General features: G+C 37.8%; 1 protein-coding gene across 2 annotated transcripts in view; it reads left to right on the top strand.

Moving 5' to 3' along the window:
* Nucleotides 1–90: 90 nt before the first annotated feature.
* Nucleotides 91–16,853, top strand: part of NECTIN3 (nectin cell adhesion molecule 3) — a 145,537-nt gene continuing 128,774 nt past the window's right edge. The window contains exon 1 of one of the 2 annotated variants that reach the window (XM_033855849.2): nucleotides 91–455. In XM_033855849.2, coding sequence (XP_033711740.1) covers nucleotides 296–455 — 160 coding nt within the window. In that variant the 5' untranslated portion in view covers nucleotides 91–295. The remainder of the gene's footprint in view (nucleotides 456–16,853) is intronic. The other variant, XM_033855848.2, reaches the window with a different exon arrangement.

The following is a 16,853-nucleotide window of genomic DNA, read 5'->3' as shown; positions in this document are numbered from 1 at the left end:
CGAGTTCCCAGGAGTTCGAGGCGGGCGGGTGCCGGTGGGGGGAGGGGAGTGGCGGTGGTGGTGCCGGCGGCGGCGGCGGGCGGCTCCCGCCTCAGCCTCTGCAGTGGCGTCGGCGACGGCGGAGTTGAAGCAGCCGCGAGTGCTCGGCAGAGTGTCAGCCGGCGGTGACGGCTCAAGAACTGGGAGTTAGGGACGCGCGCACCGGACCTTCCGCCGCCGCCGCCCACAGCCAGAGGCGCCGGGGCCCGGGGAGCCGGGGGGCCGGAGAGCGAGCTGGCCGGGGGGAGGGTGGGGGATGGCGCGGACCCTGGGGCCGGCTCCGCTGTGTCCCGGAGGCGGCAAAGCACAACTTTCCTCCGCTTCTCCCCCCGGGGCCGGGCTCCTGCTGCCGCCCCCGACGCCGCCGCCGCTGCTGCTGCTGCTCTTCCCGCTGCTGCTCTTCTCCCGGCTCTGTGGTAGGTGAACCTCGGCGGCCGGTGCGGGCTGAGGGAGGCGCGACCGAGGGTCCCGGGGCCGCGGCCGGGCCAGCGTGGGCCGCTCTCCCGGGCGGGAAGCGGTTGTGTTCGGCGGTTGGCTGCGCGAGCGGGTGCCGCGGACTTTGGCTGGAAACTTTTCGCCGCGCCTGGGGCGAGGCCGGGGAAGGGCCGGGGCCGGCGACTGCGGCGCCGGCCGCCCGCTCTCCTCGCTCGCGGCCGCGCCGCTCCCCACGCTGCGGGCTGGGGTTCGGCGACGGCGCTTTCCGCCCGGACGCCGAGTGCTTCGTGCGCGTGGCTCCTCCGTGTTTGCTCCGGGGACCGTTACTTCCTCGCCTATTCGCGGAGGAAGCCGAGAGCGCGGACTTATGTGCTGGGGCTAAGGTGACGAGATGCACGTTTGCCGCCTCCTTTTTTCCCGGGTGAAACTTGAGCTGTGAGCCAGGATACCTTTAGGGACCAGAGCTCGACGGAATGAAGCCTTCGGGTTCCCACACCTCATCGCCTTCCACCCTGGAGAAGCACCATGTTAGCCCACCCTGCAGCATCCCCTACAGTTTTCTTCGGTCCTCCGGCCACTTTCTGCCCTGGCAGCCTCTGGATCGCTTTGCATTGAGTCCGTCGCTGCCTTCCAGTTTGTGGGACGTCTGTCTCACTGTGTTTATTTTAGCAAACGCTATTTGTCCTCAGGACTTCGATGTATGTGTAAAATACCTGATTGCATTGACCGTGCCCCAGCTGTTCCGATCAAAACAAGCCCCACGCCTCTTCCCTTTCTTCCCACGTTGTCTTATAGTTTTGTCATATTTGGGAGGTAGTCTCTTTGTAAGTTCACTTCCTAGGTATCAGAGACTAGAAGCCTACTTGTTAAGAATAGCTTTAAGAAACAGAAAAAGAAAGATCTCCGTTTCATGCAAGAGAGGTGGACTTAAGTGATCCTTAATGGAAGGCGGCGATGTGGGAAAGTAAGGCCACCGGTCTTTGGGGACTGGCTCTGTCTTTTGGTAATACCGGAACACTGCAGGACGTTATTCATTCGATGACTCTTACTTGGTGAGGAAAGTGCAGAAGGAAAACTTAGGCTTGCTCAAAGCGTGTTTTACCTGAGACATTTTTACTGGTACCTAAGTCTGCGTTGGATATCAGTGTTTAATGAAATCTTAAATGAAACCAGGAGTTTTACCAGTATTTACTACAAGGAGAGATGTGTGCGGATTTATTGGATGGTGTGATTTAGAAGAAAGAGAATCCTGTACCCCTGTACCGTGTAGGTGTGTCAGGCTAGCTGGTTATGAGGGAGGCAAAATTTTCAAAAGATTGAGTGCCTCTTATAGGCTGAGAATTTCCACTACCAAATCACCGTCACGTTTCAAGCACTGTAATGACACGTTCTGATTTACAGAGTATAGCATGATAGATGGCATGTTAACTAATCTACATTGTTTCTGTAGTCCCTCTCCCCAGATGTTTGGTTCCACTACATAAGTCTTAATGCTGTTACCGCTTTAGATTGATGCGAGATTCTAGATTGAATTTGTGTACCTTCTTTTCCATTCAGGAGGGTTGTGGATTACAGTTAGGTGGGAGGAAGGTGGGAGTGGATGTTAACAGTTTACTGTTCTGACTTAGATTGTGTTAAGGACTGAGAGAATATTTGTATCTCCAGTAAAGTTTTATCTAGCTAGGCAAAGCCCCGTAGAAGACTGAAGCAAGGTAATATGTACAGTTAATACAAGGAAATTGAACCCGGGTAATAATTTCATAGTGAATGTGCAAGTGAAATGTTGATTACTTTTTGAAGGAACACATTGGTTTTCACATGGAAGAAGAAAAGACTTAAAAAAGAATCTCTTCAATAATATGCTGTTGGAGGGATTTGATATTTTAGAGTCCTAAAAATTCAAGTAGTATAGGCAAATGGACTGTGATTTAGAGAGGTGTAAATTAAAGTTTTTAGAGTCAACTCAGCTTGTAGTTGTAGAGACAGACACTAGTTTTGTGTCACTGTGCACTGCTCATTTAAAGAGCTTCCTCTTTTTGGGCTTATAGTGTTATAACACCCTAATTTGTGAACGCTTATGACAAGTTTTTAATATCAACCTGTATTTTAGAATTCAGTCTTTGAATATGGCACAGTTGTCCTGATTTATGGATACTTAGTAAGTATGGAAACGGAATTTTCTTGTAACCTGTTCGTTGGTCTGATATTCATAGTACTACTTAACAAGGTTTGGCACGTACTGATGTTTGAGTTGTTTATTTATTTATTTATTAAAATTTTATTGAGGTATAGTTGATTTACAATGTTGTGGGAGTTGTTAGTCTTAGAGTTGAGAAGATTTTTAGGCTTTAAAGAGATGACTATATGATTTGTTAATCAGAATGCTTTACTTTTTTTTTACCACATACAGATTTATTATTATTATTTTTTTGCTGCTGATATTTTTGATATTATGCTTACATTTAGCATGGCCTTAACTATGCTACACTTCTGCAATATCATCTATTAGCACAAGATAATTTTTATGTCATGTTAATTTTACTGCTGTAAAAACCCTCGCAGTCAAACTGGTAGACATGATATTCTGTAAGCTATAAAAAATTAATCAGATTTGCTGTTTTGAGGGTGTACATTATCTGTCTTATTTGAAGAACTGAAATTTTAAAATGAGAATTTTACAGGTTAACCAACTGTCAGGGTTGGTTGGTTTTTTGGGGTTTTTTTGTGTTTTTTTTTTTAAAGCCTAAGAAAGTCCTAGGTGTAAAGGTCAAGAGAACTAGATTTTTCAACACTATCTGACTTGATATAAACCTCATTTATTTAATTATGGAAGTCCATATTTCTTTATAATGGCAATAATCAGTTCATAGGTGATCAGATTTATCTTACTTTCCCTTCCAACATTTTTTCTTGAGGAGTAGAGAATATTAGGATACGGTATTGATGAAAGAGAAGGTAGACTATTTGACCTAAGTTCCAACTTTTTCCATTTTCAACAGGGCTATATCTTAAATGGATATTTAGAAGGTGATGGAAAAAAGATCTAATATGATGATTGAACATTGAACAGCACTTTCAGAACTCCCTATGTTCATGGCGCTTGATAGGAACTTGAGGACAAAACATGAATGAGGCAGAGTCCTGGCTTCAGGGAGCTTACAGCAGTATGATAGACATAACGTAAACAGATGGATAGGACAGCTCAGTATTTATGATAGAGATCTGCATGAGGTGTACTGTGGGTTACCCAGAAGAAGGATACCTAACCCATTAGGTAGAGATGTTAGTGTAAACTGAGAAAAAAAATTGCTTAAAAAAATTCAGTTGAGTTAGATTTTCTTATTGAGATTAGACATTGTGGTAGGTGGAATAAGTTTGCTCTCTCTCTGCAGTTTATGATTTAGATGCTAAATAAACAGTTTTATTCTGAAAAATGACTGCCACTTACTAGCTGTGTGAATTGTTGGCAAGTTATTTAACCTCAGTAAACTTAAGGTTTCTCGTCTTTTCAAAAAAAGGTTAATATCAGTTTGCCTATAGAGTTCTTGTCCTCTTGCCTGTAGAGGATTAAATGAAAGAATAAAATAAAACACTTAGAATGCATGGAATGTACATTCAAATTTTAGCATTTATTTTATTGCACATTATAAACCAACCAACCTAATATTTGTCATTCTTAAAGTCTACGCTGATGACTTGAATAATTGAGTTTTCAAGTTGATTGACTTGCCGTATTTGTACTTTATGTCTTTCAGTGTATAGCCTAGTCAGTGCTCTTTAAATATTTGTTAAATTTACCTCAGGTAAATAATCAGATGACCAACTTTCAGAATGTTAGGATATAGTGAAATTAACTCAATGGTGTAGTTGTATGGAACCTAGTTGAATCATCCCTTAATGATGTAGAATGCATTTTAGGACTGGGCAGTTCTATACGATCACCCAGAATGTTAGTGGTTATATTGAAAAATGTGGAGTTGAAGAGGGAGTCATGATTTCACTTCTACCCTATGAAGTTACTGGTAGTTTCAGGTTGGAGCCTGTAATACATATTGCCCATATGAATCTTTCTGCATTCAAAACAGATATAATTGGAAAGTGAACCAAATTTAAAAGGACGCAAAAAAGACCAAATTTTCCTTTTTGCATTTAGCTACAGAATCAGAAATAGGAATTGGAAAAAGCTGGGCAATTACATATTTGTGGGTGTGTGTGTATTTACCGTTTTACCTTGTTTAGTCACGCTTTTATATATATATATATATATATATATATATATATATTTACTGATTTCAGCAACTGATGCACATTTTGCATCTGTGTAGTTAAGGAATAGAACTTACGGCTCCTTGCCTATTATTTGAAAATTGTTGAAGAGAAGCTGGCTGTGATACCCTTGTTAAAAAATAGTATTTTGGCATTCTGTAATTTACCCCTTAAAAAATTAGTGAGTTAATAATCTATTGCTATAGCATATTCTGTAATCTATTAAAGTCCTCATAAACTTGACAGTACTGGCTGTATGGTTTGTGAAAGATGTGGCATTTGATTAATAATGGCTATTGTGTAAATGTCGGATAAAATCAAATAACCTTTAAGTAAGTAATGGAATTATTTTGTGTACCAGGAACTCAGATCTAAAAATCTAAGCACCATTAATGTCATACTTTTGATTACCTTTTATATTTTTATCTAAAATTGTCTTGCACCCATATGCTTTCCTAAACTTATGATTTTTCTGTAAGGCTCTGACATAGTTTAATTATTTACATAAATAAAGTTGTGTATTTAAAATTTAAAATTTTAGTGAGGGCTGCCCCCTATAAGTCTAGATACAGCCATATTGCAGGTACTATAGTTGTTTTGGAAAGGATATTGTATTGCATACTTATATTATGACTTTTACATGTGCTCTTTAATATAACATCCAAGGAGGTTATTTTTCTTGTAACCCTATTAATTGCCCAACATTCATTCTGCTAATTAAGATCAGTAGGAAGGAAGTACCTTGTAGCGTTATGAGTAGATATTCATAAACTGGAATTTGAGGCATGTGTAAAAACATACCAGCTCATAACTGGTTTAAATGACTAAGAGTTGATAGTATGCTTTTCAGCGTTTCTGACGATTATTTTGTAGGTGTAAGATAGTAAATTATACATGTGACTCTATAGATAGGAGAGGTTGTAATAGTTTCTTCTTTTTTTTTAACTTTACTTGTTTTCTTTTAACTTTAATAGTTAAAAAAAAAAAAGAAAGGGACTTCCCTGGCTGTCCCCTGGTGGTTAAGACTCTGAGCTCCCAGTGCCGGGGGCATAGTTGCAATCCCTGGTGGGGGAGCTAAGATCCTGCGTGCCACAGGGTGCTGCCAGAAAAAGTACAAAAAAAATCAAACTTGCTCTTTTAGATAGGTTGGCTATTGTACCAGTAGAGGCTCTTTACTTTAAGCTCTCAGGTTTCTTCAGAAGAAGTAAAATTTTTAAAAGAGGGTTGTCTATAAATCACTATTCTCAGCTAGCCAAGGTCAGCAAATGTAGGGTACGTGGATAGGTTCAGATCCTAGTTTCTAGGAAATCTTTTTCAAAAGAACATTCCAGGCCCCGCTATGGACTTACTGGATCAACATTTTTTGCAAGTGGAGAGTGGGGAGTGGAGCCTGATGATTGGGGCATTTGTATTTTGAGTGACATCTTCAGATGATTGTTTCTTCCCTGGATGGGTGCTATTTTTACAGCATTTTTATATATGATTTGACCAGATATGGTCATTATTTTGTTCACTGTTGTACCCTCATGTGCTAGGCATGTAGTGGGCACTCAAATTTCTTTATTTCAAGTGCTTAATAGAAAAATAAAATTTAGTCTAAACCAGCACTGTCCAATAGAAGTAATGTGAACTATATACATAATTTTAAGTTATGGTGCCACATTAAAAAAGTGATAAAAGAAACAGGTGAAACTAATCTTAATATACTTTATTTAACACAGTATAACCAAAATGTTATCATTTTAGCATGCAGTTGATATTAAAGAATTGAGGTATTTTACCTTTTTTATTTTTGTAGGAAGTCTTTGAAATCTGATGTGTTTTACACTTACAGATTGTTGTTTGGATAAGCTATATTTCATGTGCTCAGTAGTCAGGTATGGCTGGTGGCTACCATATTGGACAGTGCAGGTCTAAGTAGGTTATGCCCTTCTCTAGCTCTTACTCATAAGGCCTAAAATGTTATTACTCTTCCTACCTACTCAAATTCTGAAGCGCCCAGTTTAAAATTAATTTTCTCGGTAACGCCTTGCCTTACCACTTCTTTCATACAGTGAGCTTTTCTTCTTTATAAAGTAGTTACTCTTTTTATTCATTATCTAGTAATTTAATTGTAAGTTGTTTTGTGGTGTGTGCTCTTTGCAGTAAAAACCTTGCCTCAGGCTTCACTGTATGTCATCAGCATGCATCACAGGATAAACACAAGTTTTTCTGTAAACTATATAGGTTTTAACATGTCAGGGAGGAAGAAATTTTTCTCTACCCTTCTAGGTTCTTCTGGCTGGTCTAAGAGTTACATTGACATGAGACAGATTAACAGGAGAAAATCAAACAAAAGTTTAAGGGCATGTATACATGGAAGAGACCCAGGAAAACTGCCAGAAACCCTCACCTTAAATACCAACTTCCGCTGAAGACAAAAGAGGATACTGGGGGTGGCGATTTGGGACTTCAAAGGGGAGAAAGGCAACTCACATGAAGATGGAAAAGCAAATGTTTGGTAAACAAATTTTTGCTGGGCCTTGCAGAGACTATGGGACACAGAGTGGACTCTGATCTCTAGGCCCTGCTGAGTTTCCCCACCACACTTAACCTGTACTTTTTGCAGATATCTCTGGTGATAGCTCAATTCCAGGAATAGGCCCACTATCTAAATTTTTTTAAGCAGTTAGGGGGAAGGTCAAAGTTTCTTCCTGAGTCTTTTGGGCCTTGATTGTTTTCAGCTCAAAATAATCGTGTGCCAAAGAGACGTTGTGGGGTTGGTAAGTTTTGCTCCCAAACATTTGCTTTTTTTTCCCTGTTAATAACTTTAAGGAATTGACCAAATTTGCTATACAACAAAATGGTATCAAGAGAATACTCGGTTTATGATTTCATCTTCCATGTTGAAATAAAATAATAATGCAGAATAATAGCTGTAATAAGTAACTACAAAAACTTTTCTGGATTTGACTTCATTTCCTATCTGATGCTAGCTATCTTTCAAATCCTTAGTCCCTCGAGCAAATTGGTTCATTTTTTCATGCTAAAAAGTTTAGAGCAATGTTTGCCGAAGTGTTTAATAGAACACTAGTCTCAGAAGATATGTTTTTGGGAGAAAGAACTGTGGTTGAATACACTTGGGAATGGGAAAAACTAACCATCATGGAAAGTCAGTATGTGCATTAGTTTATTAATGGTTTAAGAAATTCTTTAGTAAAATATTCTCTTTTGCAGTGTAATTAAACAACCTGTTATGCTGCAGAAGCTTTGTTGTACAGGACATGCTATAGGAAATACATCCTTAGAGAGCTTTGTATATTTGATATTATGTTGACGTTGCTTCTATCTGTACCTTCCAAGATAGGGGAGGAATGAATATATATATATATATATATATATATATATATATATATATATAAAATATACATATAACTCATTTATTTAATTAACTAGAAAAGGTTGATAGGCTTTAAAGACGTTACTTGGTGAGAAAATTCTTTGTTGGCTTTTCTTTTTTCCAGAAATTCCTTTTGCTTTCTTTATCTCTGTCTCTTTACTCGCCGTTGTGTTACCCATTTTGAATCTGAGGTATTTGCGAAATTGACCTAGGAGGAATACAATTCTTCCTCTTTGGTATGGCAAAATTAGCGGTGTATTATTTACCCCAGGATATATGTAGTTTAAGCAGCTTCTGTGGGATATACCTCACTTTATGTATAACACATCACACTCTGGGTCTGAGTTTTAGGAATAGAGTGGGTTTATTTAAGATAGCTATTCTCTTTTGTAATGGAAGTGTACCAGTGCTGTTATTGGGAAGGACATGAAAAAATCAAGAGGCAGATATAAAAATAGGTGTACACAGCTAGGACTCCAACTTAGCATTTGAGAACATTATATATAATTAAGAGCGTGCTGGACTCTTCTAATTGCTTCATTTCAGAGGAAATACAAAAGTATTAATGAAATAAATGTTAGTACTGGGAAACTGTGGTAAGATGAATTTCATATAGTGACTCTTTCTATGAGTTATCCATGATAGACATGATTGTTATTACTAAAATATCTGAGGCCATGGGTTTCAAAACTTATTAATATGATATCTAATTTAGTCATAGCTACTGTGGGGTAGATTAAGATTTCATTTCACAAGTGTCCTTGTCATTATGAACTCCAAACTCCCTTCTAATTTGATTTAGATTAGAGATAATCATTCATGGTTATAAGTTCAATTTAATGTTAACTAAGTCAGACAATAGTCTATCTTTTATTTAAATCTGCTTAGTGATACCCTGGTTCCTTTATTTTAAATGCACAATTTTTAAAAAGGCTCTCTATTTATTTATTTTTTACTGAAGAGATTCAGATGGGAGAAGGTACATAGCTAACAGTTCTATCCTTCTCATTGAGGGCAGGGCTAAAACGTTATAGCATTTTTCACTAAACCATGAGTCTGCATATATTAATTGCTGTAGCAGCTACTGTAAATCCAAATCTCTGATTTCTGCTTGTTAAACTTAAAGGAGGTAAAACATTACCACCAACAAAAACTTTGAGGAACATATGCAAATAGTGCAGATGTATTGAACATCAACTTTTATAGTAGCTTCCCTATTCCTATAAGCAATTCTGAGGTTATAAATATTTGATTATTTTGATGACATAGTTTCATTTGCCTAGTCCACATTAAAACCAGAGTGAATTTTAACTTTGAAATAACAGTAAGAAACTCTTCTTAAATTGTTACCTTCTGTTTGTTGTACACTAGTACAGTGTCAAAGATTCGTTATTTTTCTTTTAAAGCTGGTATAGTCTTTTCAGTTGAATGACAAAAAGAAGGTATATCAGGGCTAGAATTAGTAATACTAATGAAAACATCTTTCCTAGCAAGAAATAAGACTGTTTAGACTGTTGACACTCTTTTCTGTATTTAAGATAGATTTTTACATTTTTCAGTGAAAAACATTGTCGACTTTTATTTAAAGATTTTTAAAAGAGGTAGCAATTATGGTGGCTATTTTGAAACCATGCATTGTTTATCAAACTTATTTTCCATATGTGTATAAAAGGATCTGGGCTTTCATATATTTTTGTTATGTTTATAACTGATAGTGAAAATGTTTAAATATATAAGTAGCTGGTGAAACTTTTATACAACATGTTAAAAAGTCTCTTGTAAAAGCTTTAACACTAACAGCATCTGTTAAAATATAAAAACAAATCTGAAGTTCCCTAAGAAAAATACATTATTTTTCTTTGAGGATACTACTGTTGCTTTGCTGCCCTCTACAGTCATCTAAAATAGTCACTCTTGACTTTTCTCCCATGAAATGATTAAAATACTTCCTTGACTTGTGTGCTTTAAATTTCAAGAGTGGGTTGAATAATATTTACTGTCAAAATATGACAACGTTTTAATTAATCAGAACAGTTGATCTATACCTGTAATGCAAAAAATAAAAGGTTTACAGATTGAAGCAGGGGATGGATTGGGGACTATTGCACATCAATCAGGGAACAGATGATAGATAGAGCACCAACCAAGTGATAGGTAGTGTAGAGGATATCACAGTGGAATAAGATGTGATGGCTGCTCCCAAGCTTATAAATCCATTTGTAAGACTAACTGCGTGTTAGATATCTGTAATAGCATACCAAGTAGTATGATACAGCCTAAGAAGATCAGTAAGGCTTGGAAGAGTCAGGGAATGCTAATTAGAGGAATTGAAACTTTTGAGCTATATCTTAAAGAATGATTCGAGTTCAGACAGGTAAAACAGGGTTATTTCAAACAGGGGAGAGAATATTTATTAAAACATAAAGCACCTGTTACACAGAAAGGGCTATGCTAGGACCCTTGGGGTCTTTGCCCTTAAGAAATGTAACATTTAATTGTTAGCAGATTTGGAATTAGAAAATGGGGTGTGTGTGTGTGTGTGTGTGTGTGTGTGTGTGTGTGTGTGTGTCTGTGTCTGTTTTATACCCAGTTACTTAAGCTTTCTGCCTGTTTCAGTCCTTATACACTTAGCTAAATAATAGCTCCTTTATCGAGTTGCTGTGAAAATTAAATGAAATCCTTATTAAACTGCAGTAAAGTGCTTTACAAATACAGCTATCCATAACGCAAGGGCAAATGAATTCTCATGTTAGAAATATAAAGTGTTGTGAGATTGCAGAAGAAGGAGCAGTTTAACTGGGAATGGAGGAAGACTTAATAGAAGACCTAATTTTCTAGCTGAACCTTGAAGGAAGAGTTTTCCATTTCTGAGGGAAGTCAGTGGAAAAGAGAGCATTCCAGGCTGAAAAGATCACTGGACTGAGGACTCTGCGGAAGGAATTAATGTTTCCATGTGGTTCAAGTATGAGCTTTATGGAGGGAAGTCATAGATTTTAAATACTTTGCTGATACTGAGGAGATTAGACTTCGTGTGGGAGGCAGTGAGGAGCTTTTGAAGGCAGGTAACTATTGTCTGTCAGTGATTTGAGAATATTTTATAGCTCTGATAGCAAGGTAAAAGATACACGGGAGATATGAGAGACAAGTGAAAGGGAAAACCATTGCTGTTGTCCATAATGTCCATAGTGTTGTCCATCCAAACATGGTGTTTGGATATCATAGGTGAGGAGAGAAGAGTTGGATATGAACTTATGTTTCTCTCTTGAATGACTAGAAAAGTATAGTAGAAGGATTGATGAATCGATTTGGTAACTTTTTGGAGGCATTTTAATTGTGCCTCTGGGGCATATTTTAGAGCTGTAGTTGGAAATTTGTTCTGAGAGGGTAGTGGGGGAGGATGTGGAATTGGGAATTATCAGGATCCAGGTATTTGGATTAGATAAGCTGTTTAAAGGAGAGAGGAGGTGGGGGGGGGGGAGAAGAGAAGAGAGAAAGGAAGGAAGGGGAAGTAGGGAGCGGACTGGAAAAAATTTTAAATGTTGAGGTACTTTGGGGATTTCCCTGGTGGTCCAGTGGTTGAGACTCTGTGCTCCCAATGCAGGGGGCCCGGGTTCAATCCCTGGTCAGGGAACTAGATCCCACATGCCACAACTAAGAGCCCGCGTGCCGCAACTAAAAAAGATCCTGCATGCTGCAGCTAAGACCTGGCGCAGCCAAACAAAAAAAAGGTTGAGGTACTTTGATTAGATAAGAGGGAAGGAGGGAGGGGAGAAATAATCTGGGAACAAATTCTTACTTGATAAATAGACCAATACATTTAGTAGTTAAGAGAAGTGCATTGATGACTTAGTAATTTAGTACAAGTGGTTAGGAAAAGGGTCAAATTCCAAAAAATTAACTAATGAGGGGATAGTGAAGAAGTAGTAGGGTAGGGCCTGCTCTTGGGAAAGAGGAACATGAGCAAATAATTTGAGGGGGAAGAATAATGTATCAGTTATTGTGGGCTGAATGTGTTGTCCCAATATTCCTATGTTAGAGCCCTAACTACCAATCTGGTGGTGTTAGAAAGGGTTCTTTGGCAGGTGATTAGGTTTAGATGAGGTCATGAGGTTAGAGCCCCCATGATGGGATTGGTGCCCTTATAAGAAGAGAAAGACACCAGAGCTTCCTTCTTCCACCATTTTGAGGATACAGCAAGAAGGTAGCCATCTGCAAGCCAGGAAGAGAGTTCTCACCAGAACCCAAACCATGCTAACACGCTGATCTCGGATTTCCTATCCTCCAGAATTGTGAGAAATAAATGTGTGTTGTTTAAACCACCCAGTCTGTGGTATTTTGTTATAGCAGCCTGAGCTAAGACATCAGTGAAGGTTCTTAATTACAAACACTTCAAACTTAACTTTGATTAAAATAAAATTTATTGAAGGATATTGAGTGGTTCACGTATGGAAATGAAGAACCAAAGGAGGCTAGGCATCTAGAAACATATCCAGAACCATAGCCAAGATAATGTCTAGGGGCAGTCTGTCAAGGTCATCGCTTTCTGCCCCTTGAAACACTGGACAGTGTAGCTTTGCCTATTATACTGACATTGCTGCTCTTAGAAACTAGATACGGTTATTGCCATAGCCCAAGAGTATATATTTTCCATGGCTGTCCACTACAGAAAATTGAAGAAAAGCTTTTTAATTTTTATTATGAGACTTCTCTGTCTTTGGGAGGGGGATGGGAAAAGAACATTGATATGGCAAGGTCCAGGAACAGAAAGTAAGTGGAAACATTAAAAACACAGATGAGAGAGGCTAATCTTAGAAATGGTGAGGGGCTCTTCTTTCTACTAGGCAGAGAAAAAGAAAATGATAGGTGAAAATACAGAGAGATTTCCAGGTATAAGAGGGAAGTTCTGGAGAGGATTTCATCTTTATTGATTTACGTGATAAACTTTGAGAGTGCAGGGTGATGTTGGGACTTAGTAGTAGAACCTGTGGGCAGAAATGGAATAAGTCATCAATTAAGAATGAATAAAATGAAGTTAGAAGTCAATTGTTATTACTAAGGAAGAGAGAAGGATTTGTGATTAGAAAGTAATGGGAAAGGGGCTTCTGGAGTGCTGGTAAAGATTTATTTCTTGACCAGGATGATGGTTTTGTGGATATGCTTACTTTGTAATAGTTCTTACAACTACATACTTACCATTTATACTTTTCTGTTTGTGTGTGTATGTATATATACTTTGTTGAGTCTTTTGGATTTTCCATCTATACAGTCATGCAATCTATGCATAATTAAAGCCTTATTTCTCTCCAATCCTTATACTTTTTTTTCCTTTTCTGTTGCTTATTGCACTGGCTAGGACCTCCACTATTGATGTTGAATTAAAGTGGTGACCGCAGGCTCGTTGTCTCATTCCTTATCTCGGAGGTAAAAAAGTGTTCAACATTTCAAAATTAAGTATGATGTTTGCTGTAGTTTTTTTTTTAATAAAACTTTTTTTTATCAGTTTAGGAAAATTTCTATTCCTAGTTTGCTTAAGAATTTTTATCATGGAGTTTAATTTTATCAAGTACTTTATCTTAATTTTGAGATGATCATATACTTTTTTAAATAATGTGAATTACATTAAAAAAATGTTAAGCCATCTTTGTGTTCCTGGAATAATACCAGTTTGGTTTTGATGAATGTATCCTTTATTATAGGATTCAACTGACTTTTTAAAAAAATTTTTCTTCACCATCTATGTTTATCAATTAAATTGGCCTGTAATTTTCTTTCCTTATGATGCTTTTGCCAAGTTTTTGTATCAAAGTCATGCTAGACTCATTAAAAAATATGAGAATTGCTGCATCTTTTTCTATCCTGTGTAAGAGTTTAAGATTGGTACTTTTTTTTTTTTTTCGTAGAATTAGTTGGTAGAGCCATCCTAGCCTGAAATTTTTTTTTTATGGGAAGGATTTTTAGTTACAGTTCATTAAATAATCATGGTACTGTCTAGATTTTCATTCTTTTTGTGTCAGTTCTGGCACATTGAGTTTTTGTAGGAATTTGTCAATTTCATGGTTTCAAATCTTTTGACATGAAGTTGTTCATAATGTTCTCTTACTACCTTTTTAGTGCCTGGAGGGTCTGTAGTAATGCCCCCCTTTCTCATTCCTCATGTTCGTATTTTGTTTTTTTGTTTTCTGGATCAGTCTTGCCAGGTGTTTATCAATTTTATTAGACTTTTCAAAGAACCCATCTATGACTCGTTCTTGATGCTCTTTACGTTTGTTTTCTGTTTCATTATTATCTGTTCTACATTTTCTGTTTTTGGAGGGTTTATTTCCTATTCTTCTATTTCTTGAAATGAATGGTTAGATTATTGATTTTTAGTATTTCTCTTTTTCTTGTACATGCATTTGAGCCTATAAGTTTTCCAACTAAGGTCATATTCACAGGTTAACACCTCCTAATTGCTCTTTCTGCATCTGTATTTTTTCCACTGTAATATGTGAACTTCTGCTACATTAATTTTTCTAGATAATGTTTTTGGCTTCCTGTATTTTCACTCTTCAGTATTACCTATTTTTTCCCTCTTGCTTATTTACACTTTCCCTGACTTGACTTTAAGCTCCTGGAGGGCAAGGAATGTGCCTCCTCTTCGTCCTTTCTCAGCATAAAGCCTGGTCAACACAGGTAAGTGTTAAATAAGTGTTAGCAAGAAATACGGATGTGCAAACAAACTGAATTAAGAATTTGCCGGGCTTCCCTGGTGGCGCAGTTGTTGAGAGTCCGCTGGCTGATGCAGGGGACACGGGTTCGTGCCCCGGTCCGCAAGGATCCCACATGCTGCGGAGCGGCTGGGCCCGTGAGCCATGGCCGCTGGGCCTGCGCATCCAGAGCCTGTGCTGCGCAACGGGAGAGGCCACAGCGGTGAGAGCCCCGTGTACCGCAAAAAAAAAAAGAATTTGCCTTTCTGACTTCATCTCTGTTATTTGTTACCAATACTTAGATTTTTCTTCTCCAAACTTCCCTTGCATTTTCTGTTTCTGTGAATCTGTTTACTTTTGTACTTCTTCCCATAGTGCCCATTCTCTGCTTGGAAAAACTCACCTTGCCTAAGATCCGGCTTAAATTCCACTATTTTCCCACAGATTACCAAACAAAATTAGGAATCACTAGTTTGGGCTTAGCTGAAGGAAAATTTCACTTTTTAGATGCAACTTTTCTCACCCTACATGCTTCTCTCATTCGTTCTCCCAATTTTCTGTTTTCACCCTTAACTATGGTGACTTTCATAAAGGTGATATAACCCGGTTTGCCTTGGAAAGTCTAGGCTTACAACTGTTTTTCTGGCATAATTATCAATAATACTCCTCCACTTCCTTTCACTCTAAAAAATGTTTTGGCTTAGATGACAAATTATATGATTGCTCTACCATACATCCATTGCCTTGCATGTCTTATTTTCTCTTCTAGATTCTCACATCTTGGAAGTCTCAGGCTATACTGTTTTCTACCTTATAATACGTAGTACTTAATATTCAGTGAATGAAATGCAGTAAATATTTGAGCTCTTACTGTGTTTCATACATACTTGTATTTTTTCCATATTAGCTCACTTATTTTTTCAACCTAGACTTGTAATATCTAATTCCTTGCCCCAGTGTTTTTCACTTAAAGTGAAACATCTTGCAAAATCTTCACTCTAAATCAGTTCAGCTGTACAAATTCTTATGCTTACTTCTCAGCTACTAGTGGGACTTGGGGAGAAAAAAAAAATCATATAACCATGCAGATTCGTGCCCCTAAAGAATCAGGCTTTAGCTTCAACTGGACCTCAAACAGTTTTTCTAGCAATCCTCTTTTTGGTTTAGTCAGTGCATGCTCCCATGTTTGAATTTTTTCTTTTAAATTTTACTGAAACCTTGTTAATTAGGTGATAATAGTCCCATTTTATAGGTGATAAAACAGGCTCTCAAGTACCCAGGGTCACACTGGTAATAATTTAGAGGTCTGTGTGTTCTTAAATCTAGGTTAGTCTGGCTCCAAAGTTCTTGCTTTTTTATTCCATCCTGTTCCACCATTTGCAATTTTAATTCTTATTCTTAGGTCCGAAAAGTATTACACTACTTAGCCATAAGCTCCATGTACTTGTTTAGAGGTACCTCTTTTAAAATGGTAAGTTTGAGATTTTTTGATTATGTTGTGTAAATGTGTGTATAAATTTTTAGGTGTATCATTGTAGAAGGCTGTCATTTATGAGGATTGATAATACATCAGTGTCTTTAAAGCACTAGTTCTTTACAGTGTCTGCTTTATCTGAGAATATTTACATGTTCACAGGCCTTCTGCTTTTTATGTATCATTTATAATTAGGTTAAAGTAAATTTAAGGATCAGAAGTAAATTCATCAGTATGGTTAAAAAACAGTTCCCTTGGTTGAAAATTGTTTACTGTTGATTATAAATTTTTACTGCTGTAATAACAGTAAGGCCTAAGATAATATAATTATTATAGTGTTTTGGGGAGTACATTTTATAATGGTGATTGAAACTCATAATTTCATTAGTGTTTAAAAATTGCTAAAATTTCAGTTTGAAATGGGAATTGCAAGAGCAGATTCTTAGTAATTGTTATGAAAACCCATCTCCCATGCATTTTACCTCTAGTGGAAGTAGTGCTTACTTAAGAACTACAGCCCCCCTCTACTTTTTATTTTGAAAGTCACTGAGCTTTTGATTGTCTCCATTAATAG

Source organism: Tursiops truncatus, chromosome 4 (genome assembly GCF_011762595.2).
Source record: "Tursiops truncatus isolate mTurTru1 chromosome 4, mTurTru1.mat.Y, whole genome shotgun sequence".
Lineage (NCBI taxonomy): Eukaryota > Metazoa > Chordata > Mammalia > Artiodactyla > Delphinidae > Tursiops > Tursiops truncatus.
The sequence above is the reverse complement of the archived record's forward strand: the minus strand, read 5'-3'. Positions and strand labels throughout refer to the sequence as shown.